At 37.0% G+C, this 26,798-nt stretch overlaps 1 protein-coding gene across 1 annotated transcript in view; it reads right to left on the minus strand.

Annotated features, from left to right (window-relative positions):
• SLC2A13 (solute carrier family 2 member 13) overlaps positions 1–26,798 on the minus strand; it is a 332,739-nt gene that overhangs the window by 61,203 nt on the left and 244,738 nt on the right. Inside the window, exon 7 of the mRNA XM_070270126.1 lies at positions 12,345–12,470. Coding sequence (XP_070126227.1) covers positions 12,345–12,470 — 126 coding nt within the window. The remainder of the gene's footprint in view (positions 1–12,344; positions 12,471–26,798) is intronic.

The raw sequence follows: 26,798 nt of genomic DNA on the forward strand, positions 1-26,798 counted from the left end.
TGTTACAGAGCACAGTCCAGAACCTAAGATGGGTAGGGGAAAAATTTCCTCCCCTACACTAACGTGGTTTCCCAGAACTTGCCTCCCTCCTGGCTTAGGGCAGACAGAAATAATGCCATAAAAATCCTCAGACTTAACTGGGCAGCAGTACTAAACACGTTTCCTGGTTTAATTGTAAACGACATGAAATATTTCTGTGTACCTTCTTAATTTCTATTTAAAGGAGCAAAGTTGTTATAATAGATCAAAAATTATTTGCTAAAATGTTCACTGCTCCCAAGACATCAGGTATCTTATGAATCCATGAAGAACTTACAATGATAGCTCCGTTAACAGGGAAGAGGATGTTCTGGCCAAACATCCTTTGTTGAACTCTGATGTTCCTAAAAGTAGCTTCTGTGGCAGCGCCCAGGGCAAGGACATTTCTCCGCTTTATGATACCTTGGAAATTCTCTTTCAAGTGTGTCTCACTGTCCTAGTTGATCTCCCCCAAATTTTTACCAATACCAAGCTCTGCAATTCTATTTTGGGTTATAAGCAAAGTTATTAGTCACAGTTTGTTGAATAATTAAATAGGCATAATAAATGCAGATAAGACGTTTCATACACACTTTCCTCCAAATGAAAACTAGAGTTTGAATGCACAGATGTAGAAAAGCTTCAGACATTACTGAAGTAGAAAACGTTGACTCAACACTGCTCTGCCCCTTTCCTTCGTCCCTTGATTCTCCGGAGCAGAATTCTGAATGCCTGTTTCCTAAGCCAAATAATTAAAAAGTAACAATAGGTCTGTACAATCAAGTACTTCCTAAAAGCTCAATGTTAAAACAAATGAGATGATTTCCCATTGTCAATCGGTTTTCAGTCAACTAGCCTGCACTCACAGAAAACAAAAACAGTATAGTTATATGAACAATAGTTTCCCATCCCCGAAGCTTCAGAAGTTTGATGGCTCGAATGCCTTAATAAATGGGTTTCCACGTATTACACATCAATCTCATTTTCATTAAGAATAAAAAACGTTACTGCAGCATTATTCACAAGAGCCAAGATATGGAAACAACCTGTGCCCATCCACAGACGAATGGATAAAGAAAACGTGGTATACATATGCAATGGAATATTATTCAACCATAAAAAGGAAATCTTCCCGTTCGGGAGGACATGGATGAACCAGGAGAGCATAATGCTAAGTGAAATAAGTCAGATGCAGAAACACAAATGCTGTATCATCTCACTTATATGTGGAACCTAAAAAGGGCAAGCTCATAGAATGAGAAAGTGGGACGGCAGTTGCCAGTGGCAATATTGGTCAAACGGACAGACTTTCACTTAGAAGATGGATAAGATCTAGGGATTCAGTGTCCAGCATGGTGAGTATAGTTAATAGGATGTATTATGTACTTGAAATTTGCCGAGAGTACATCTTAAAAGCTCTCAACACAAACATACACACAAAAGGTAACTGTGTGAGGTGCTGGACGTGTTAACTTGATTGTGGTAAGCATTTCACAATGTATACACAGTGTACTAAATTATCATGTTGTACACCTTAAAAAGTCATGTGGTACAACCTAAATATATACAATTTTTGTCAATCAAACCTCAATGAAGCTGGAAAAGAGAATAAAGAATAATATACGATATATTTTCATGAACCTTAAAAGCTGAGAAGAAATTAATGATTTATAAATGGTTTTATAGTTTGGAAATTTTTTCCCTCAGTTATGTCATAAAAAGTTCACGTAAGGCATTGTGATGGGGGAATTCCCATTATTTAAAAATATTTTTTAGGGTTGGAACACCCAATTTTGTAAACATTTACAATCCATGTTTTGTATCTGAAATACTCTGTCCCATAGTTTGCCATAAACTTTTATTCCTCAAGCCTTCCATTATTTGAAATTCCTAAAAGCCAGGGTTGACTTATAAAACTCATTCCATATTTGCACATTCTACAACATATTTTCACACGTTCTCTCGCAATGTCCTTGACCCTAAGCAGTATACATGGTAAATACTTTTCTTTCTTTATGTATTTGTAAAAGGAACATTCATTTCTTTACAATAATTTTTAAGTAGGCTTGTATAAAGGTTGCTATCTATCTGTCCTAGATTATCAGTCTTGAGGTAATGTCTGTCTTTTTAACACATTTTTAATAGCATGTAGCACAATATCAAATTTCAATGTTACAAAATGACTTTAGAAAAAACTCTTCATATTTCCAGCTACAAATACCTTACCAATGTGAATAAGATTTAAATTCTGTTATAAAATCCAACCTATCAATAATTAAACATAAGAATATTAACATTTATGTTTGTCCATACAGAATAGGTCTATATCCAATCTTTTCCCTGTAACTCATATATCAAATAAACAACAACAATAAGGAAAAGTAAATTTTTATCTATTTTATTTTTTAGAGGGTTCCAGGGCACATGTGTCTCTGGAATGAAAATCAAGTTGGCAAATACTTGGAAATATTTATTTTAAAAATAAAATTCTTAGACGGAAAAAACAGCACTTGTCACAATAAAAGACCAGTCATGATACAGTGAAGGGCGTTATAATGAGCTCTTCCTAGAAATCATGGGGACAAAGTAATGTGTTCTGATAGTTTCCACTTGCCATTCTGGCATCATTTTGAAGCCATAGGGCTTCTGACTGATACCAGTTCATGAATGTCTATGCAAATTCCAAGTGATAAAACACGCGGTCATTGTTGTACAAACAGTAAGAACCTGTAAACCAAGATCATACATAATGGAAAAACTATTTTGTTTATTTTTTTAAAGCTGGCACTGAAACCATGAGAGTAGGAAGGACTTGAATACTAAATGATGTGTATTGAGGCAGCAGTTCTTTAATCTGAAAAACTGGGTTTAGTTCACACATGCAGTCTAGCAAGAAACTTTTTTTTTTTTGGAGGAAGATTAGCCCTGAGCTAACATCTGCTGCCAATCCTCCTCTTTTTGCTGAGGAAGACTAGCTCTGAGCTAACATCCATGCCCATCTTCCTCTACTTTATATGTGGGACGCCTGCCACAGCATGGCTTTTGCCAAGCGGTGCCATGTCCACACCCAGGATCCGAACCGGCGAACCCCGGGCAGCAGAAGCGGCACGTACAAACTTAACCCCTGTGCCACCGGGCTGGCCCCTAGCAAGAAACTTTCTGAGAGTATTTGGATTTCCAATGCTGTTCTTCTTTCTGTATCATAGCAACATGATAATCTTCCTTTTATGTGTCTGTATTAAAAAATATATATTTTATAATTTTAATTATAATATAATAATGTATTTATATAACATAATAGTTTATATCATTTTTTAAATATTAATTTTTAAATATAAATTTAAATACATACAAATATATTTTAAAATGCAGACGGTACCCCTCCACATCCCTTGTATTAATAAATTCCAAATGCCCTGCCTTACCATCTACCTGTTCTTTTAAAAATTCTTCCTTTTTCTATCAGAATTTTAACTTCTAAACCCAAAACCATTCATGTTAGTCCCGACTTAAAAGCCTTAACAGCCCCCTACCACCTAGAGCAGTGTTCCCCAAACTTAAGGCACTTGGTAACTCCTTTTGTGATTATTTACCATATTTTTCTTCTCCTTGTACTATTATTTGTTTAATAGTTTGAAAAAAATGAGCTTCCTTTTATAATTTAAATTTAAAAATTTTGTGCCATTTCCACAGTGGAATACAGTTCATCTTGCTTTACCAGTCAGAAGAGAACAGGTTATGCAGAGGTAACAACAGAGCCCCAAATCCCAGTCCATAAACTGAGTTAGTTTCTTGCTCACATTACAGGTCCATCTGAGGTCACTGGTGGGTCTGCTCCACATTTCTGTACTCTGTGACCATGGCTAAAGGAACATCTATTCTGGGACATTGCCAACTTTACTCCAAAGGGAAAAGAGGACACGGCAAATCCTTGCTCTTAAAGTTTCAGCTCGGAAGTGACACAGCTTGGTTCCACACTCATTTCCTTGGCCAGAGCAAGTCATGTGAACAGGACTGAATGGGCGAGGGAAATCTAATCTTTGCCCAGCGAGTGTAGCAGATAATCTGAACAATAATACAACCAACCACAGTTGCCAAGAATAGAAGATAGTTATAATAAAAATGGAATGAAAACACATTATCAATTTCTAGTTAGATAATGTTTCCTGCCAAGTGTTAAAATCCTGATAGTGCCAACCAATTTTCTTCTTAATATATTTAGTATATCTGGAAGAGAACTATATCTCACTATGTCATATTCACATCTGGGTATCACATAAAGTCATTCACCTAAAATCTTTGCCAGTATGATTTCCACACCTATGAAAATGTACCTATAAAAATCAAATTAAATTCCTAAATAAGGCTCTCTGACACTCTGATCCAAACTCACATTTCCAGGATCAACTCCAGTCTTGCATTTTCCTTCCTCTTGTCCCTATTGCTCCCTATGTCCCCTCTTTGACAAATCCCAAGCTCCCCAGACTTCAGCTCTGCAGTACCAGATCCTCGTTGCTAAGTTGCAGCAATATTTGATGAACCAAGACTCGCCATTGTTATCTGATATTCATCAAACACATGCAATTCTAGTCTCAGCCTTTATCATTATACTAAAAGTCTTACAGTGTTCTTTAGTGAGAAATAACTCACAGACTACTTTTCAGATGAAGTATGAACTGAAGAATAATTTAAAAAATGTAAAAGGGACTAACTAAAAATGTAAGGTTTTGGCCTAAAATGAAGGGTAGTCAAATGTATTATGAGTGTTACTACTTGGATAAAACTGTTAAAATGTGTTTATTATTATAATTAAATGTCAGCTAAGAAACTGGACAAATGAACATGGAGGAGGCAGATAAATTATTCATAAATACTTTGCTTTTCTTATTTGTATACTTTGCATCATAAATAGCATCAGATTTCACAAGAGACAATCTCCAAATCCAAGAAAGTCTAAGTTTCTGCACGTGAAAAAAGAAGACCCCAGCGGGATGTGGTCTCTGAAATTATTTATGTACAGATGAAACTTACAAATGCAAAGCACACAGCTACAGATCTTAAAGGGGGTAATCTAGCATAATGACTTCTATTCCAGCAAAAACACAAAGAAAACTTTAGTTCAAAAAGCAAAATGGATTAAAATATTTTATATTAGATTCTCTCTCTACTTCTCTCTCTCTATAAAATGTATGCTGGCAAAATTAATTTTAAACTATACTTTATTTTAAATCCCCAATATAAATAACTGATAACAACAGCAATCCTGTATATGAATACATTAAGACACTGATATAGTTTGTTAATGATAAATTTCTTTTTCTAAACGCCAACTGATACATATCTGTAAAAATTAAAAAAAGAGAGGTGATGAAGGAAAATTCCTGTTTTTGCTATTTGGCCTAATTTAATAATACACCTCACACTGTCACTACAGATATATTGCTTCCCTGATATACCAGTGAATGTTTTGAGGAAATGTGCTGAATATTCCTTTCAATAATTTTTAAAAAGTATTTTTCATGTAGTATGACTACAAGCAATATGTAGTATGCATTCTTAAAGTACATGGTTAAGTTTTATTCTTTAAACTTTTTCAGTGTTTTAATCAGTACCAAGTAAACATTTAACATTGTTAATTAAAATCGTTATCACTCTCATTTTTCTTTTAGAGGTTTCCTTTCCTGGAAATAAGTATGAATGCAGGAGATAAAACTAAAATGAAATGATAGGAACACCACATACTCTCATTTGGAACTGTGGTACTTTCAAAACTCTTATATATAAATTTTCCACTGATGGCAGCCTTTTCCATTTCTCATTAAACAATTATTGATTGAATGCTTGATATGTACAAGGCATCAAGGGATTAAAAATAGTGCAGGATACAGACACTGGAATTTATAATCCAGAAGAGAAGATACATCCAAACCCAAATTACTATCATGTAAGACAGTATAATTATCATATAAATTATATAAGGAAGCGCTAGAGGACAGTAGGGGATATAATCAGCATTGTGTTCTGGGGCCAACCAGAGACTGTAAGGAAAAAGTGACACCTGATCTGGGCAAAAAATAAGGGTTAAAAGTCAGGCAGAGATCAAAAAGAGGGAGAAGGAGGGTAAATTCTAGGCAGAAAGGACAGCCTGTGGAAAGGCATACAGGTAGGAAATCATAATGGATATTGGATATTTCTCATAAGGGGTTTAGATGGACTAGAATTCCGTGTGGGAGAGGGGTGGGATGCGGGGAAAAAAGGCTGGTTGTTGTATCAGAGTGCAGCTTTCAGAAAAACTTCTCTGCTGAATGAACACAATAAACCAGGCATTCAGTGCGAGTTAGAACAATGAATTGCCAAATAGGGAATTTATCTAGCTATTTTAGTGTGTATAATTACAGGGCGAAAATGATGTATTATAGGAAACAAATACTGAATCAGCACATTAAGAAAGTATCCCTCATTAGCAATACTTTTCAAGAGTCAGGGTGTTTAAAGTTCCAGAATAGATTATTCATGGCTTCGTATGTAGAGAGAGCCAGGAGATATGGAGGTGGATGCACAGACACAGATAAATAAAAAGAAAGTATCCTAATGCACTTATCTGTTAGGAAGTGCTTATTCTAATCTAGAAAATGTGTTACTGACAAATCTAAGAAAAAAATAAAAATTAGTAAAAGATATTACTACTTACATTTGCACAGGGCATTCTATTTTTACAAGTGTCTTCAGATAGACCCTTATTTAATCTTCATAAAAACCAGACTGTTAAACAGCAATTATATGACTCCCATTTTACTCAGAGAGGCCCAGCCTGTCCAAGGGCCACTTATGAGGTAAATGATAAAAGCTCAAATTTGAAACTGTCTGACTCTAAAATGTGCATCTTTCCACTACCCAAATGTCGTTCCCCTAAAAGTGGTGGACTTACTAGCTTTTTAACTTCGAGAAAGTCATTCAGACCCTCTAAGCATCACTGTTCTTCTGTCTAATGGGAATAAAAATCTCACTTCACAGAGGTGTCCAATTGGTTTTGAAAAATTATATTTTTTCTAGAAAACTGTCTGTTTTACCTGTTTTCAAATGCATTGGACAATTTTATTCGTAGTATTCTCTTATGAGGTTTAAAATCTTTACTATCTGTTATGTGCCCTTTTGTCATTCTAAATACTGTTTATCTGTGCCTTCTTTCTCTTCTTAACGAGTATTACCAGAGGTTTCTCCATTACGTTGATCTCTAAGAAACAACTTACTTTTGTTTTTTGATCCTTTAGTATTTCTTTGCTTTGCCTTATTTTTTTTCTCTTATCTTTTAATTTCCATCGTCTGCTCACTCTACAGGCTAACTCTGTGTTCTAGTTCTAACTTCCTGTGGATCTTTTCAGTTGTTAATTTTAATGTCCTATTTTCCATTAAGATTTCTTCTTCCCCCTTCAATTAATTTGAAGTATTTTTTTAACCTCCCAAACTAAAGTAGAAGTGGTGATAAATATCTTTCTATTGCTTGCAGTGTTATTGCATTTTGGTTAGAAAATATGTTTTGCGTAATATTGGTTATCTAGATTTACTTAAAATTTACTGAAATATATGTACATTTATAAAAATTTATTGAATTTGAGGCTGGCCCCATGGCCGAGTGGTTAAGTTCGTGCGCTCCGCTGCAGGCGGCCCAGTGTTTCATTGGTTCGAATCCTGGGCACAGACATGGCACTGCTCATCAAACCACGCTGAGGCAGCGTCCCACATGCCACAACTAGAAGGACCCACAACGAAGAATATACAACTATGTACCAGGGGGCTTTGGGGAGAAAAAAGGAAAAAAATAAAATCTTAAAAAAAAAAAATTTCTTGAATTTATTGTTCTTGAATATGGTAAATTGTCATAAGTGCTCTATGTTTGCCTGAAAAGAATGAAATTCTCTATGTGTTAGGTTGATTATTTAACTCTTACATCAAGCTTGTTATTAAGTTTTCCCAATTCTCTAATCTGTTATTTTTTTTGTCTTCTTGATTTAGCACTTACCTAATTTTTTTCACTCCTTTATTTCCAACCTTTCTATGATTGTCTCTCGTAAATAGCATACAACTGCATTAAAAAAAATCCAGTTTGAGGATCTTTGTCTTTAATAGGTATGTTTAATTGGTTTATCTTTACTATAATAACAAGCGTATATTTATACTTAATTTTGCTGGGTTTTTTGGTGATTCCTCCTAACCATGTTTTTTTTCCCCTATAAATTCCCTCTTTTCCTGTTTTATTCGTTTGATTGATTCTCTTGGTTTTTTCCCCCTCTATTAGTACATATTTTTAAGAAATGACACTCATATTTTTAACATGTATATTTAGCAAGTTTCAAAAATAATTATAGTCTCCATTTGTTTCTGAAAACAAACAAAGGAATATAGACGGCTTTTTTCTAGAAGTTCCCATACCACCTTCTATGTTATTTATCTTTTATTTTATGTTATTTTAGTTTTCCAAGGTTTTTTTTTTAATCTACTTAAGTATATACTTAGGTATATACATGTACAGATACTTACATACACATATACACATACAATGCACAACTCATAAGTGTACAGCTTTCAGTATAATTGAAACAATTATACTACCTTCTTTATTTCTTTTACACATATTATTTAAAAATCTCTTTCAAAATTTTATTTGTAATACAAGGTTCTTTAGGTATTCATTTTTCCATTTGTCATACTTGGTGGCTTTCTTTCCTTCATTAATTGATGTAGTTTGTAATTTTTGACTGTCATCTCATATTTACTGAGTTGCTTTCCAAGCAAGTCTCATGTGTCCTGGGTTCTGACAACGGCATGTTTATGTTTGAGGTGGCTCTGTGGATATCTCCAGTTTGGGACCCACTTTTTTTCAGTGTTCATGTTTTTCAACACGTTCACGCTTCACAAAGGCAGTGTGTTTCCCCATAGTGAAGGCTCCTGGTTCTGCTTTCTCACGTGTGACACTGCTTCTATTCAGGGCCCCAAGTGGGCAGCAGAAGTCGGCAGCTTGCCCAGCCCAGCCCAGTTTTTCTTGCCCCTATTTCAGAGCCTAAATAGCACTTCACAGTTCTAGAGGCAAGGCGGGGAGCTTTATCTCCCTCAGCAACTAAAACACTAACCTCTCACCCTGAAGCCCTGCTTCGCTTCTGATATTCCCATGGGCTGTTGGGTCTCCATATGGGCTTGCTGCTCTCCCTCTCATTTGTGGCAGCTGGGGATTTCTCTCCAGTTCAGCTGTGCATTAAACCAGTGTTCGCACGTGTGTGGGATGCATGTGGGAGGGGCAGGGGGTGATGGGCAGGAGGAGAAGGTTTTCCCTCAGCTCGGTGCACGGTATTTTCTAGAAGTATGCTAAATGATTTTTAAATGGGCTTTCCTTTTTTATTTTTAATTGTGGTAAAATACACATAACATAAAATTTACCATCTTAACCACTTTAAATGTTAACCATTTTTAATTGTACAGTTCAGTAGTGTCAAATATATTCACACTGTTGTGCAAACAATCTTCAAAACTAGTTTCATTTTGCAAAACTGAAACTCCATATCCGTTAAACAACAACTCCCTTTTCCCCCTTTCCCCCGACCCGTGGCAACCAACACTCTTCTTTCTGTCTCTATAATATGACTGCTCTAGGTATCTCATATTAGTGGAGTCATACGACATTTGTCTTTTTGTGACTGGCTCATTTCACTTAACATTACGTCTTCAAGGTTTATCCATGCTGTAGTATGTGCCAGAATTTCTTTCCTTTAAGTCTGAATAATCCATCATTGTATGTATACACCATATTTTGTTTATCCACCCATTTGTCAATTGATACTTGGCTCGCTTCCATCTTTTGGCTATTGTGAATAATGTTGCTACGAACATGGGTTTCAAATGCCTCTTCAAGATGTTGTTTTCAATTCTTTTGGATATACCAAAAATGTAATTGTTAGATGATATGTATTCTTTTTTAAAATTTTGTGAAACCATTGTACTGTTTTCCATAGTGGCTGCATCACTTTACATTCCTATCAACAGTGCACATTGTTTCCAGTTTCTCCACATCCTCCACAACAATTGTTTTTTTGATAGTAGCCATCCTAATGGGTATGAAGTGGTATCTCATTGTAGTTTTGATTTGCATTTCCCTAGTGATTAGTGACATAGAGCAGTTTTTCATGTGCTTACTGGCCATTTGTAGATAGATCTTCTTTGGAGAACTAAATGATTTTTTAAAAATATTTTTTATTGAAATTTACCAACATATAGAAAAGCATGCTGATTGACTCAAAGTTTTGTTTCCAATAAATTATGGTTGATTATACAAACGGTTTTCCTTAGTTGAGACAATTCAGAGTTCATCAAAATCATCATATGATGTCCACCATGAATGGTATTACCATTCCACCCCGTGTCCCTTCAGGAAATAGCTACAGTTAGAGATCAGGATATATGGCTATGAACTGCCTCAATACTGGCCCCTGAAATATCTATAAATAGTATATCTCAGATGTGAATCCAAGTAATGGTAGATTTTGCCCTGAGAATTCCATTCCAGGTAATCGTATAAAACCTATCAATCAACCAACAAACAAAAATACAGTGAATGCTATTTTCCCTACAAATGGAAAATCTGTTGTAGGACTTTTTCATGGTAAACATATCCTGTCTTTTTTGCTTTCTTTCTATCACAGATTGAGGCACCCAACCGCAGTGGCCAAGCTGGGGTGAGGGCTGCTGCTCTGCACAGAGAAGAGTGAGGAAGCCTGTTTTTTTTGGGTAAAGAGTTTGAGATTATCTGAGGATATTCTACAAATATAAAAGTTCTTTGTCTATTTTGTTTAGTTCTTTGTATTTTTTCTACTTAGGTATTATCTGTGCCTCACTTTTCTGTAGCAGTGTGTGCAGTCAAGGAATAATGGTATAAAAATATAAATAAAATATACGATTTAAGTTGAAATAAAAGAAGTAATATACATTTCTATTAAAAAGTTGTATAATTTGTTACTTGCAAAAAGAACAAAACTCCTATTTTGAGGCCTCTGACCTCTAGACGTCCTACTGAGGCTGAGAGAAATGTCTGATTTTAGTGTCCCCTTACCATTAGCAGGTATTTTTAATAAGTTTATAAGGTCATTCTGTGAAATAAAGGAAACTACATACACAGATTTCATAACATATTCATGATTCTAGACTAGTAACTTTCAGTTTTTTCTACTGAAAAAAGAATCGTAAGGGTTAAAACTGTAAATTATTACATCCAGAAATATTTAATCAATTACTCCCTCTTGAAGCTTGACTGATGAAAATTACACACTGGGTGTTTTTAGAAGAAGCTCTTTCAACTTTTCATTTTAAGTAATAATTGCATTTCTTTTACATATTTCTTTGTAATTAGTGTATTTAAAATGTGGTCTGGGTTTTCACTCAACTACCATATGATTTATTCTACTTCCTTGGAGTAATTCTCTAATAAAATAATTAATGACAACAGCATAATGATTAATGATGATATATTATCCTTATAGCTCCTAGGAGATAGGAGATACAAGTGCTTTATTACAGATTTCATTGCCTTCATCAGTACTATGAGGCAGACAGGATGAGAGCACATTATTCCTTTTATGGGAATTTAAAACACAAAAGAGGTTTAAGTCGTGTCAAATAATATTTGCGTGTTTTCTATGTCCATGGATACGAATATTAGTTCATAAATGTGGGGAATTATTTGTTCTATACAAATATTTCATTTATGAGCCTACTACTAACCAAAGTGTTCTCTCAAAAAGAGAAAGGTTTACAGTGTCCCAGATTAATGACATGCCAGTGATTACCAACTTTTATCCTTATTTTGCTTAACTTCATTAAACTCCAGGAAAGTATTTTAACAAAACAATAGTTCCATCAAAGAATTTAAAATGAGATTAATTAATTCTGACTTGACAATTTTCTGTCTTTCACTTAAGTTTGGGACTTTGGAAATTACTGGTATAGTTAAACAATACACAGCAGGAGAAATTGCCTTGGCAATATTTAGGAACACCAGCCTCAAGATCCAAATTCCTGTAGCTTAGGGCAGAGGTGGGTCTGGAATCTGAATTTCCTGAAGTCTAGGCTTAAGTGCTTTCTACTCTAAGTTTACGAAACATACAGCTGCAATGTTTTGTACCTACTTTCATCAGTATATGCTGCAAAATAATGTCGTTATGAAGACCAGTTTAAAAGAAGTGTAGTCATGGACTTCAAGTGCAGTCACTCTGTAAGTTTAAAATTAAGTGTCATTCTGAAATTTGATTGTATATTCTTATGGTGTGTAATGAGTGACATACCTGCCCCAGGCTGCCGCATTTGTAGATGCTTTATTAACTGGAACACAAGAAGAGTCAATGACGGTTGATTTGTTCATTTTGTAGCAGAAACCGCAGTCTGGATCCAACATACATTCATCACAGTAACTGGAAAATGAAAGAGTTACAGTCATGTTAGCAGAGACTATTGGTGCTCCTCTGCATTTTCCATTCTACTTTGCAGTCAGCTTGAGGCCACTCACAGGACTAATTTTGGCCATGGCAAAGTGACATGTGCCAAGGCAGGTGAGAGCTGGCAGGTCTCTTCCGTCTCCCTCCTCTGGCTGCAGTAACTTCAGAAGCCACTTTGAGATGGAAAAGGCTTGGATCTGAGACACTGGATGCAGTAGAACCCCCATCCACCTGTAGCAAATAAATACTTGCTTTCCTATGCCACTGAGATTTGTTACCAAAGAATGGACTGGCCCACCATGCCCACCTGACTGGTTCCAAATTATACAAAAGCACTTATTTCTCTTAATTGTCTCTGTCATGTACCATATCTTTTAAAAATGGACAATATTTTGTTTGTAATATATATGTATCCTGAACTGGAAAATTCAAATAATGAAAAAATTCTATCCAAAGAAAAAAGTTAAAAAACAAAAATACCACCCCCCAAATAATGGTCATGGTTAACATCTTGGTGGACATCTGTACCTTAACAAATATCTATTGAGTATCACCTATGTGTTATGCTTAATTTAAAAGAAGCTGGTGTAGGAAAAAAGGCTAACTTTTCTCTAAGTTAATTACATCTACAGGTTAGATCATGGGGCCATAATCAATTAATCATTGATTAATAGATTAATCATTCACCTAGCAGCAGTATCTTGACTGCAGAAAAATTCTAAAGAGGCAAAATCCTTTAGAGGGCAGAGTTTTCCCATCTAAGCCTACAGCATGCTTGTAGAATGAGTTTTCTTGCTGCCACCTCATTTGCTAGACAATTCTGGAGCACCGCACATACATGGCAGGCACATGCAAGGCACTGGAGACACTAAGATGAATAAACCAAAGTCCCTGCTCCTTGGTAGAGAAAAGGCGAGGATGAGAAAGAGATACACAAGGAAACGATGTCAGCGCACTAGAAAATACTTACCAACTACTCTAGGGACAGAGGCCTGTTCATTTCCTGTAAGAGTGGGGGTAATTTCAGTGGTGATATTTGAACTGGATCATGAAAGAAATTCACCAAGCAAACAGGCAGAGGAAAGGGCATTTCAGAGAACTGCTTATTTTATAATTAAGGATCAGTCAGTACAGACTTCTTAAATATCCACTGTGTACAAGTAACTATACTATGGAGAAACAGGGTAAGAACCACTGAAAGTTACCCAAAAAAGACATGATTCCTCAAAATCAACATACTTCTCTGATTCCTTTAGCTAAATGGAAAAACACTGGCATTGTTTAAAAATTAGACTATTATCATTTCAGCCTTCTTCTGTAAACTTTTCTTTTGCAAACAGCCATCCCTATTTTTAAAGGAGACTTCAGCCCTACACTAAAAGCAAAAAAGAGGCCTTTCAAAGCCTCGTGAAAGGTCAACATACTTAAGAGAGGTGATACAGCACCTTAAATATAAAGCTGACCACACGCACTGTGATAAGCAAAATAAACAAAACAATAGAAAGTGATAGAAGTACTCTGAGCTTCTGGATTTGAGAAGTAGATGAGGCTAATTTGGAAAGGAAGATAATTCCTAGTAGTATTTTGTTTGTTTAGTCTGCCGGTACAAGGTGGAATCTATCAACCTTGAATGCTCCAATGGCTTTAAATGATACTTATTTTGGAAAGGTCAACTCACCCATTTGCAGAGATATGACTCTACTTTATTTCTTTAAAAATAAGTAATTCCTATAAAAGGCCAAAAAACATAATGACAATAGCTAAAAGGTACTGAGAACATGCTATATGTGCGTGTCAGACACACGAGGTGTGATCTATAACGCTTCGCCTCCGCCATCACTCATGCAAACATGCAACTCTGACTACAGCTCCCCATTCTCCCAGCTTCATATTAGATGACCCCTATTCTGCCATGATCATTCATTCAACAAATACAAATATTTCACACTTACTGTGTGCCAGGCACTATTCCAGGGGCTGGGACACATTAGTGAACAAAACAGATTCCCTGCCCTCGTGGAGCTGATTTGTATTATTAAACCTCCTGGTGACCTCCGGTTAGTTGATCCCTGTTCAGTAGCTTTTCCTTTCTTTACTTCCATCCTTATCTAGCTTATTGACCACGGCCCATCATTTCAACATCCTAAATTTCCCTGCCCATTTATCTTTCCATCTCACCCATCTAGCAAAAATCCTAGCCATATATTTATGCAAACATTTGCCTTTCCTGTGCCTTCACCCACATACACAAATGCAGCTGAAGAAATCACACAACAGAGCAGATCAGTAGTCCCCTGTAATACACTACTACCAGCCTCAAAAGGATCCTCAACAGCCTGAAATTCTTAATGGTTTTCTCTAGTCAACTCCATACAAGGACTATTTCAGCCACCCTACACAAGGACTATTCTTCAAATCTCCAATGCTGCATTTCTCTTTAAGCTCTGCAAAGGATGTTGACTCCAGCTTGACAGAGAAAATAGATGAAAGTGGTACAGATGGGAACTTAATAATTCTATAGCAAAAACATATAAACCATCCTACTTTCCTATGGTCCAGTTACAAAGACAAACTGTTCTTCTTACCTAACTTTTCCAACTTTTTTCCAACTTTTCTATGTGGGCTTTCATTCCGTTCCATCTCCTTAGGCCATTTCAGACCCTTGTGATTACTGCCACTTCTTTCTCTTACACGTCCACTGTCTTAAGGTAGATGTTTAGGTTTTTGATTTGATATCTTTCTTCTTTTTTAATGTAGGCATTTATAGCTATAAATTTCCCTCTTACCACTGCTTTAGTTGCATCCCATATTTGGTATGGTGTGTTTTCATTTTCATTCATCTCAAACTACTTTCTAATTTCCCTTGTGATTTCTTCTTCGATCCACTGGATTGAGAAGTGTTACTTAATTTTCACATATTTGTGAATTTCTCAAATTTCTTTCTGTTAGTGATTTATATTTTCACTTCATTGTGATCAGAGAACATACTTTGTATGATTTCAGCCCTTCTTAAATTTATTGAGGCTCATTTTATGGCCTGGCATATGAGCTTTCCTGGAGAATATTCCTTGAGCACTTAAGAAGAATGTATATTCTGTTGGTGGTGGAGTGTCCTCTAGATATGTTAGATATAGACAGTTTATAGTCAATACACTAACCTTAAAGAATCTTAACCCCTTGGTTTCTAACAGTCTTCACTTCCACTTAACTATGTCCACATCCTGGAAATTGTTATCATCTAGAACAGGGGTCAGCAAACTATAGCCCTTGAGACAAATCCAGACTACCACCTGTTTTTGAAAATAAAGTTTTACTGGAACACAGCCAGGCCCATTCGTTTACTTATCGTCTATGACTGCCTTCAAGTTTCAAGGGCAGAGATGAGAAGTACTAACAGAATCCACAAGGCCTGCAAAGCCACAGATATTTACTATCTGGCCATTTACAGGGATTTTGCTGATACCCGATCTAGAACACATACACAGATCCCATATGCAGATTCTTCACTCCTTTCCTTCAAGATCCCTCAGTTCCTTACTCCTGAAAAGGACAACTGCTCTTCTACCTTAACCTTCCACACTTCTTTCTTCCTGATCTTTCATGGCGTTGCATCCTTTTCAGCCAAACTTTCATGGTAAATCCCTGTAAGTACTCTCACCAGACCCTCAAAGTCTTTGTACTTAGGTCCTTCTACACAGTCATCCTAAAAATTTTATGTTTGACTCTTTCCAACCATCTTTCTTCTTTCTTCCTTCATCTAGGTTGCTCTGTACTGGTGGAGAATTAACACAACCAGGCACACTGATAAAAGTACACATTCACAGTATTCAACAGCAGCTGGATCCTCACTGCTGGCAGGGCACTTTCACCTGTCCCTATTCAGTGACTTTCCTCATTCCCACAACTGATATCCCAAACACTCACAACTCTTCTCCAACTCCAATCTTTATTCCTCCATAAATCTCTCAGAAGATGGCCTTGTCTTAGTTCACGGTGAAAACTGAAGGGACTAGGCGTGAACCTTCTCAACTTTAAACTCAGACATAAACAAAGATATCTATAGGCATGTCTATCCTCACTTCTTTTCCTCCAGCCTCTGAAAAAGAGGTGTTCAAGGATCAACCTTCTACCAAGGCTTTTAATCTCACTCCCTCTGGTCTTCGCCAGGACCAACACCTTGTTCCACCGGTTATCTTCTTTTTATACCGTCAAACCCCTCCCAGAACATCCCCCACAGCTTACGTGCAGTCAAGCCTTTCCCAGATTAAGAAAGCATTAAAAAACTATTCTTTCTACCAGTCTGTACCAGTTCACAGGGGTCACTCAGTAAAAAGGGGCCAAGTATTAAAAAGTGTTCTATTTCTTTGCCAACCCAGGAAGTGGGCCACTGTTTGGGAACTGATGTGGCCAGCTCTTATCTGGCCTTATAGCCTCTCAGGCTTCTGGAGGCAAGATAAGATTTCCTACCACTCCCTCATCCTTGACCTGGATTTTTTTTTTATTTCCACATATAGACTATTTTATGGCAAAATTCTCCCAAAAGTAACATTTCTAACTTCAACTTGACATTTAAAAGGTAACACAAAACTTTAAATATCCTGGAGAATCTGCTAATTGACCTTTTACAGAGAGCATATATCATAACTGTGGCTTTAACAAATGGCACTAAAAAAGGGAACAACTTCTGGAAATGGCTATTTTTTATTCATGATTTGTTCTTTAGGCTTTCTTGAACATGACCTAATCAATTTATGCAAGGTTTTCTAAATATAGAAGCTGAGAATTTAAATATATTGGCACCAAATCAATGCTCACAAGAATATTCTAAGCATAGGTTAAAACATTTTTTTTGTGTGTGAAAAGCAGACTGGCATATTAGGCCCCCTTTACCCCTTTTACCACGTGACCTGGGGTAAATTCTAAATCCTGGACTTCAGGTTTTTAATCCCAAGAGCACATGATCTCTAAGAACCCACCCAGTTGCAAGATTCTACATGAGAGAAAATGACAGAAATACATATACTCTAACTCTAAATTCACACAAACTCCAACAGTGTAAAACATATTAGAATGCTGTAACAGTGCACAAATATTTACTCTTACATATGGATTTCAAGGGCAGAAATTATAGGTGTGCCCTACTTTAAGAAACTCTAAATTTAGAAAAGAAATGAATTAAAAGGATATTTACAAAAGGCCGATGCTTTATAAAAGAAATTGCTGAATGAATGAAATAAAATGAGGATTCCTCCTTACGGATACAAAATATTTTAAATTTAAGACAAATCAATATGCAGTACAGTTGAAGGAGATGGTCTTCCTCTTCTCTGTGCACATCTCTCTTGTAGAACTTAGAATATTCTTTACTGAATGGTTTGCAAAATAGACTGTGAGGACTCCAGGGAGAAGGCCATGCTTACCAGCTCAGTGTCTGCAGCACCCCACTGTGGGCTGCATCCCCAATATACGTTTGTTGAACGAATCACAGCATGACAGCTCCATAAATCAAGGCCTTACTGTAGGTTCATTAGCTTGTTTCTGCCCATTTATAAAGGATAATTTTTGAGGGTGGGTGGGTTGAAGTGAACATCTGAGTCATTTTTAGAATGAAATAAAGAGAAGGTAAAACTAATTGTCAGAGGGTACTTTAAGCTGAGCTCGGTTCTTCAATTGCCAGAGGCTAAAGCGTCCATTTGCAAACATTCCATCCACAACCCAAATGGAACTGGTTAGTAATTCTGATAACTCACTTTCAGAAACACCAGCTGCAAGGGCCAATTTCCTTGAAGCCTGAAGAATAGAGCCACAGAAAGATAAAGCCCTCTTTTAAATCACGGCCTACAAAATTTCATAGTAAAAGGACATTACGATATTTAGAGAGAATTTGTGGTAAATAAGTGTGCCCACAATTCACGCCATTGTTCTCGATTGTGGATACTTGTCACTTGGGGAGATCATACAATAGGCAATGATGCTGCTTTTCTATGAGATGAAACTGCTGGGGGAAATGAATGCAGAGCAGACTAGAAACTCTAATAGAAAATGGGAAAATATATAATCCGGACAATAATTTCAATTAGAACCAAACAGTTCTTTTCTTGCTCATTGAAGGGAACAAAGATTTAACTTTTCAATCTCTAACCTTTCTTTTCAGAAAGAGAGAAAAATAAGCATGGACATATTTAGTACTAAACTGGTTCTAAAACTTTAAAATGTTTCCAATTAAAGTAAAAAAGAGCAGAATAAAAGGCAGCTTAGTGCTAAGGGAGAGAAAGGATGGCCTATTTTCATGTAATCAATCGTTTACATGTTTCACATGGCACCCAGGGTCTTAACCGAATGTGCTCTCTTCTCTCTCCTCAGAAAATCTTTTAAAAATCGATCTGGGTTAATTTGGAACATTTTTAGTTTCCATTCTGTGAAGTCAAGTGTGAACTGGGCCCTCTAGAAAATGGTCCATTTGTTTTTAAGTATGTCTCATTAAACTCAATGAGACGGAGCATTAAGAACAGTGTTTGGTCTTAAAATGCCTTTGTGGTGTGGCCTACATTTCCGAAAATCAGTGGTGGCACATGCAGGTGTTAGGGTGCTGTGTTGCCACAGGTCCACTTTCATTCTCTGTGGGTAACTGTGCTCACTCACTCGTTCGTTAGGCATGAATCTGTGTACCTACTTTGTGCAATAATGTCACTCTCCGTCCTGTGACAGCTCTTCTAAACTTTCCCTACTCTTCACTATCCCTTCCTCAGTCTGAACTGCTCCCGCTGCTTCCAGCAGGTGACTCGGAATCCAATTTACTAGAGAACACCCTTACTTGGGGGACGACCTGCCTTGCCTGTAGTCCCCTGCAGGACCAGATTTCTACTCGAGAACAGTAGGCCCCCCTTATCTGCGGTTTCACTTTCTGCAGTTTCAGTGGCCTGTGGCGAACCACGGTCCAAAATATTAAATGGAAAATTGAAGAATAAACAATTCGTAAGTTTTAAATTGTGTGCTGTTTTGAGCAGTGCGATGAAATCTCTCACTGTCCTGCTCCATCCCGCCTGGGACCTGAATCATCCCTTTGTCCAGCGGATCCATACTGTATACACTACCCGCTCGTTAGTCACTTAGTAGCCGTCTTGGTTATCAGATCGACTGTCGCAGTATCACAGTGCTCGTGTTCAAGTAATCATCGACATTGTCTGCTCCTGACATCTGACCATCGACACTGTCACGTCTGATGTGTTGTCAGAAGGTCAATTGTAGTCTAACACTACATCACGATGCCTACATCATTCACCTCACTTCATCTTCTCATGTGGGCATTATACAGTCTCACATCATCACAATAAGTAGAGGGTGACTACCGTACAAGAAGACAGTTTGAGACCACATTCACATAACTTTTATTATAGTATATTGTTATAGTTGTTCTATTTTATTAGTTATTGTTGTTAATCTCTCACTGTGCCTAATTTATAAATTAAACTTTATCAGAGGCATGCACATATAGGACGAAAACATAGTGTATGCAGGGTTTGGTACCATCCAGTTTCAGCCATCCACTGGGGGACTTGGAAAGGGTCCCCCACAGATGAGGGGGGACTGCCGTGCTATAAAGAGAACGCCAGGACACCTGCCTTCTTTCTCAGCCAGAGTGTAGATGTCAGGTGATTTCTTCTCCCCATTTGGACTGTGTAAGTAGGGAACTCATAAGAATCAAAAGAAAAATTCTAGGGGACTTAAATCAATGTTTGGAAATTAATTTAAAAAGCTGGGGACCTCCTGGAACTGATTTCATGAAGCAAGTCATGCCTCACTACTCCATTAAAGCTGATCCCACAGAGACTGCCAGAGTCATTGCTAACTCTGGGCAACTGTCTCTCCTAATCTTAATTCGTCACTCAGTAATAGCATTTCCTAAAAATCTTCTCATCCCTTGACCCTACTCCCTTTGCGTTTCTTTCATATCGCAGACTGCTGCATCTTAGTCTTTTCTTTCTCCTCTTGGTTCTTTCTCCTTTGGTTCTGTTCTTGGCAATCTTCTTTCATTATTCCGTACACTTTTTCTGGGAACCATCAGCCTTACATGACCATTACTACCACTGAGGCGGTGAGACTCCACGACCTGTTCTCCAGTTTGCTTCTCTTCTGTAAGTGCCAGACCCATAGTCACAACTGTCTGATTTTCTGGATGTTTCACAAGAACTTCAAACTTAACACACCTACAGTTCAATCTTTGGCTTTCCTATCAAACCTACTGTTATTCTGTGTGACACAAGTTAAAAACCTGAGCATGCTCCGAGACCACTCACATTTAACTGGCTACAATTCCATCAAGTCTATCCCCAAAGTACGTTTGGTTCCCTCCACTCTCCACTCTTACCACCTCTCACCTGAACTCTTCCAAAAGTCTTCTAACGAGTCCTCCTGCTTCTAGACTCCTTTTACTCAACTTCTCCACTGCCTTAAATCTAACCTGATCAGAACTCTCTCCTGTCTAAATGCTGCAACAGCTTTCCATTGCCTATAGGATGAAGACCAAACTCCCTACTACAGCATGATGTAGCCCCTTCTTATCTTGTCAGTCTTTTCTTGCTGTTTCTCCACAGGTGCCCTACAAACTGCAGAATTCAGAATATGACATGCTCTTATGTTTCTCCTCGTATTGTTTTCTCTGTCTGGACTATTACTTTCCACCTTTGTTTCCCTACACATTTGCTTCAAGACTCATATTTGGCATCCCCTGCTCTGTGACAATTCCTGACCCCAGCAGAATTAGATGCATGCATCACTATGCTGTCAGGATCACAAGCGTCTACTATTATTACCGTGCATCCATTATTTCTCTCAGAGTTTGTGATTAGTTTGCCTTCTTTCCTACACTGTGACCTTCTCAAGGCAGAGACTTTTGTCTTGTACATCTTTTATTCCTAGTGACTTCCATGTTGCCTGATAGATGAGTGCTCAATAAATACCGGTTGAATAAGTAAGGAGATGAATGTATCCCTTATATTCACAGCAGATTTGGTAATTCTCTCTGTAGTTTATTAGAGAAGTTACAGCTTGTTCTCTACATCTTGGTCCATGAAATCACTGGATTGAGGCTTGAATCAAGCTGTGAATTATTCCTTATAATTCATGGCTTTCAGATCAAATCCATGTAGAACTATCTGAAACCTTCTGGAACAAGGTCGTAGTTCTCATCTCTTCCCCTTAGACACTGAGACTAAGAATACAATATCTTTCTGAGTTAAGAGGCAAAAAATAATTGACAGCAGTGAAGCCTGCAGACTAAAAGCAATCACAGGCTCTTGTGCTTTGGCACTATAAATAGGGCAAATGTAGCCTATTGGTCACAGGGGTTTTTTTTTAAACATTTACTGGTACTTTAGGCTTTAATTTCTAGTAACTAATTGTCTAATCTTTTTGTATGAATTCTTGGATTGGTTCTCCCATTTCATCTGAGAAAAGTGCACCAATAAACTCTCAGTGGGAAGGGAGGGAGAAGAGCGCTTTACGTGCCAAGCCTGTGACCTTCAACAGGCCTAGGTGTTTTCCTGCACAAACCTTTGATCAACAGAGTTCAAAACAAAAACCTCAGTTCCAACTTTGCAAATATAAGATGGCATGTACATACGTATGTTCATATATGTACATATGTGTATTTAGGTAAATAAATGTGTACATTTTATATATACACATAAACAACTTTTTCTGTCAATAAATTGAGAGTTAATTTAGACTGACAATGCAACTTGGTAATCAACCCATAGGCACTCAAATACCATCTAATTAGTGTGCAACATGCCACTTTGAAGGAAAAAAAAGTGATTAATCTTCCCTGGTGACAGGGTACATTATTCATTATTGAAGAGACAGAAAACAAATATTCGAAGGAACATTTAAGAGACTGGAATTTTTAGGTTTGCTAACAGACCATGTCAATTAGTAACTGCAGATGTGAAGAGGAGTTTGGAGGGTAAGTTTTATCACGAGACTTGGTGTGGCTGTCTCACAGACAGCTCACCACGTGAAGAGCGCCGCACTAAATAATTACCTGTTCTTATTTAATCCTTATTTTGGCTTTATGAGAGAGGATTTCTTTTCTCCTTTTCTAGATGAGAAATCTGAGATTTAGAGAGATTAAGCTATCTGAGCCAGGCCACACAGCTAAAATGTGGCAGAGCTGAGATTCAGATCTAAGTGTGTCAACTCCAAACACCCAGATTTTCATAAGAAAATCTTTAAATCTTTCCTTCTTTAAAGGAAAACAGGCTATCAATTTTAAAGGAAATAGGCTAAAATTAAAATTGGAAAGAAAAAATAACTATGGTTTCTATAGCAGTGTAAGATTTACAAAATATTTTCATACATATTGTGTCATCTGCTCTTTCCAACAACCCAGTGAGGTATGCATTAGCATTCCTATCTTACAGATGAGAAAACCAAAGCTCTGAAAAGCTGAGAGAAGTCTCTAATGCAAGCTCTCTGACTCTAAGTGCAAATTTTATTCTACTTAGGCTTTAGTTGGTTGAAATGTGAAGTTACGCCTTTGGGAAAACTGATTAGCATAGTGAAGATACTGACATTGTGACAGATAAAAAAAATATTAATTGAGCACAGATGATTTGGAATCTGCTGTTGTCTTGTGTCGATAGCATATGAAGCATGGCTACACTCCCGGCAAAATGAAGGCAGAATGGTCAACACTTCATGTGGAAAAGTGGTGACCACTGTGACACATTGTTTCTTTCTAATTAACTTTTTCTTTTTAAAGATTGGCAACTGAGCTAACAACTGTTGCCAATCTTTTTTTTTTTTTAATTGCTTTTTCTCCCTCAATCCCCCCAATACATAGTTGTATATTTTAGTTGTGGGTCCTTCTAGTTGTGGCATGTGGGATGCCGCCTCAGCATGGCCTGGTGAGCAGAGCCATGTCCACGCCCAGGATCCGAACCAGCAAAACCCCAGGCTGCCAAAGTGGAGCATACAAACTTAACCACTCAGCCAGAGGGCCGGCCCCTAATAAACTTTTTTTATTGAGATAAAACTCACATAACATAAAATTTACTATTTTAACCATTTTGAAGTTTCCAATTCAGTAATTTTTAATGTATTCAGATTTGCACAACCATCACCAGACTATCCAATTCCAGAACACTTCCAACGCCCAAAAATAAACCCTATATCTCCCAATTTCCATCTGTCATCATCTCTTGGCAACAACTAATCTACTTTGTGTCTCGATAGATTTCCCTATTCTGGACATTTCCTACAAATGCAATCATACAGTATGTGGTTTTCTGTTTCTGGCTTCTTTCATTTAGCATAATGTGTTCAAGGTTCATCCATGTGGTAGTACTTCTTTCCTTTGTACAGCTGTGTAATATTCCATCGTGTGGATACATTTTTGTTTATCCATTCATCAGTGGATAGAACTGTTGGGTTATTTCTGCTTTTTGGCTATTGTGAATAATTCTGCTATGAACAGGTGTATACAAGTTTTTGTGTGAACATGTTTCTTTTCTTTTTTATTTTTTTGAAGAGGGTTAGCCCTGAGCTAACATCCACTGCCAATCCTCCTCTTTTTGCTGAGGAAGACTGGCCCTGAGCTAACATCTGTACCCATGTTCCTCTACTTTATACATGGGACGCCTGCCACAGCATGTGGCTTGATAAGCAGTGCATAGGTCTGCACCTGGGATCTGAACTGGCGAACCCTGGACCACCAAAGTGGAGCATGTGAACTTAACTGCTGCACCACCAGGCTGGCCCCTGAACATATGTTTTTAATTCTCTTGGGTATATGCTTAGGCGTGGAACTGCTGGGTCTTACAGTAACTCTATGTTTAATGTCTTGAAAAAATGCCAAACTATTCCATGCACACGTTTTGATATTTGATTGTTAACCAACTGTACTGGTACAGATATAGTCTTCAGTGTTGTCAATTTTTCCAACGCAGTGGTAGAAATGGTCCATTGAAGAATTGTGTCATTTTTAATGGGCATAACTGAAGGAGATGTATTCAAGACAACAATGCTATCTATTACTTATAGTAGTGATCTAATCAGCAAAATGAAAATTATTTATGGCTTTTGCAGAAAGGATGATAGGGAATCTGCCAATATAAAACAGCAAATACATTGTGGAAGATATAAATACAGTTCACCAATATCTAGTTGCCCACCACTTCAAGGTTATAGAAGATTAAAATCCTCTGCCCTCTTGAAGTTAGGAGCAGCCAAGCGACTAGTTGTGGCCAGACAATGTGAGTGGAAGTAAGAATTGTAGGCCAAAAGCTTTTCATTGCTGGCACTGAACGCTCCAGCTCTCCATTTCAAGTCTGTGATGAATCTTGACTTGAGGGAAGAGGGGCATCACAAAATGGCGGAGGTTCCCTTAGCCTGGATCTCCAGGACATGAGCAGAGCCTTCCTTGCTTTAAACCACTAAGATTTTGGTGTTTTTGTTTGTGTGTGTTGTTGTTATATTACTAATGCCTATTTTGGGCTGACTGCTATACCAACTCAACTCATTTGTGTAGCATTCTGGTTTTCAGCTTAAATAGTAATACGATTATTGGCACAGGCTTAAAAAGCTACCAGCACACTTTTTTTTTTTTTAATCAAAGCATTACAAACTGATCACTGTCTCGTTGACAGGTACTTTATATGTAGGTAACAGAGATTTACCAAAATAATAGTAAATAAAAATAATGTAAGAACACAGTTTTGTTTGGGGCTCATCATCACCATTTGAAAACTCTTTTATATAAGCTTTAGTTTATATCTTTGTATCAACGCTGATGTGTCCCTACAAAGCTGTATAACACACACTCTTCCTGCAACATGCATTTAACTACTCGCACTACCTGATATCAGTTGCTGATTTCTGCATATTGCTCCAAACACCAACTCTTCTACTTATTGATAACTTCCTGATATTTCAAGTCACAGGGTATGTAGAGAGTCCTTGTTGACCTCACAGTTTGGATCACATTTGACACCACAGTTTGACAGCACGGAGTCAAAGTTTAACTTTAAGTACCACACTGAGTGCTTAAAGAGGGACTTTAAGGAAGTGGACACTGAGGGACACTTCCTTTCATTAGTATGGTAATATTGTTAAATGTAATGGTAAAATTCTTAATAGTGAGCAACTCATAAATATCTTTCCGTGCACAGAAACCATAACTACAAATATTCTCTGTTCTGAAGCTTTTCAGAATTAGAATATAAACGTTTAAAAGCGATTCAGGGTAACCTTTTCAGGTGAGAGAACATCCATCTGTTTAATATATAAAATGTAAATAACTAAGTAATCAAGAAAGCACAGTATCTGCTACTGAAGCATTTTGTATTCAGTACCCATGAAGACCAAACTCTTGTAAACATATCTGGATCCTCAGGCACGCATCGAGCTTTCAACGCTACTTCCAGTGCACGGAGAGAGCAAGTGAGGTGTAAACTCAGCTCAGGGTCTGAGTCTTTCATGGACTTTGGAAATTACATTATTTCCTCATTTCAGATTAAAATGAAAGTAAGGAAATAAAGAAGGAAAATTTTACTTATTTTCTAAAGCAGTTAATTTTTCCTTGAAATATTATGGAGAGTCTGTCTCCACCAAATACGCCTGAGAAATATTCCTCTTCAGAACAAGTGAATTGAAAAGACTGTGCTGGTTTTTAATATGCACTTAAATAAATTCATGACTTTGAAAATCAAAAAGGAAAATTAAACCAAAACACCTGCTAAATAGTTACAAATGATTTCTAAATTATGAATTTGGAAATGGGGATCAACTTTTATTCTGAACTAGTTAATGTTTACTGTTTGGAGTATCACTAATTGAAATTTAAGTATACAGTATCTGCATCCTTTGTGAATGTATGGTCACATTCATTTTAATATATTTTCTTTATGTCAACATAAAAAAAGAGGTTGTTTTAAAGCAAGCACTTTATTTTTTTTTTAACCTATCTGTGCAAACAGTTTTTAAAATTGCCTCTCTTTTGGGGACCTGTTTTTGTTCATTTGTTTGCTTTGATAATTGATGGTGTATTTTTAAGTATTGCGCAAGTACCTCTTTATGCACCAAGAAAGAAACTCTTTTATATTTTTCATCAAATCCTACAACACCTGGCACTATGCTTATCACACTGTAAGTGCTTCATACAGAGACAGCAAAATCAAAAGGAAAAATACATCGTGGCTTACACGGCCTTGCTTATCAGTTCTTCCACAGTTACTTGGAGGGCTTTCTGATTTTGATAGGAAATGACATGCTTGAATGTGAAGGACAAAGTGAGTTTTGCTTAGA

This window comes from Equus caballus, chromosome 6 (assembly GCF_041296265.1).
Source record: "Equus caballus isolate H_3958 breed thoroughbred chromosome 6, TB-T2T, whole genome shotgun sequence".
In the NCBI taxonomy this organism is placed as follows: Eukaryota; Metazoa; Chordata; class Mammalia; order Perissodactyla; family Equidae; genus Equus; species Equus caballus.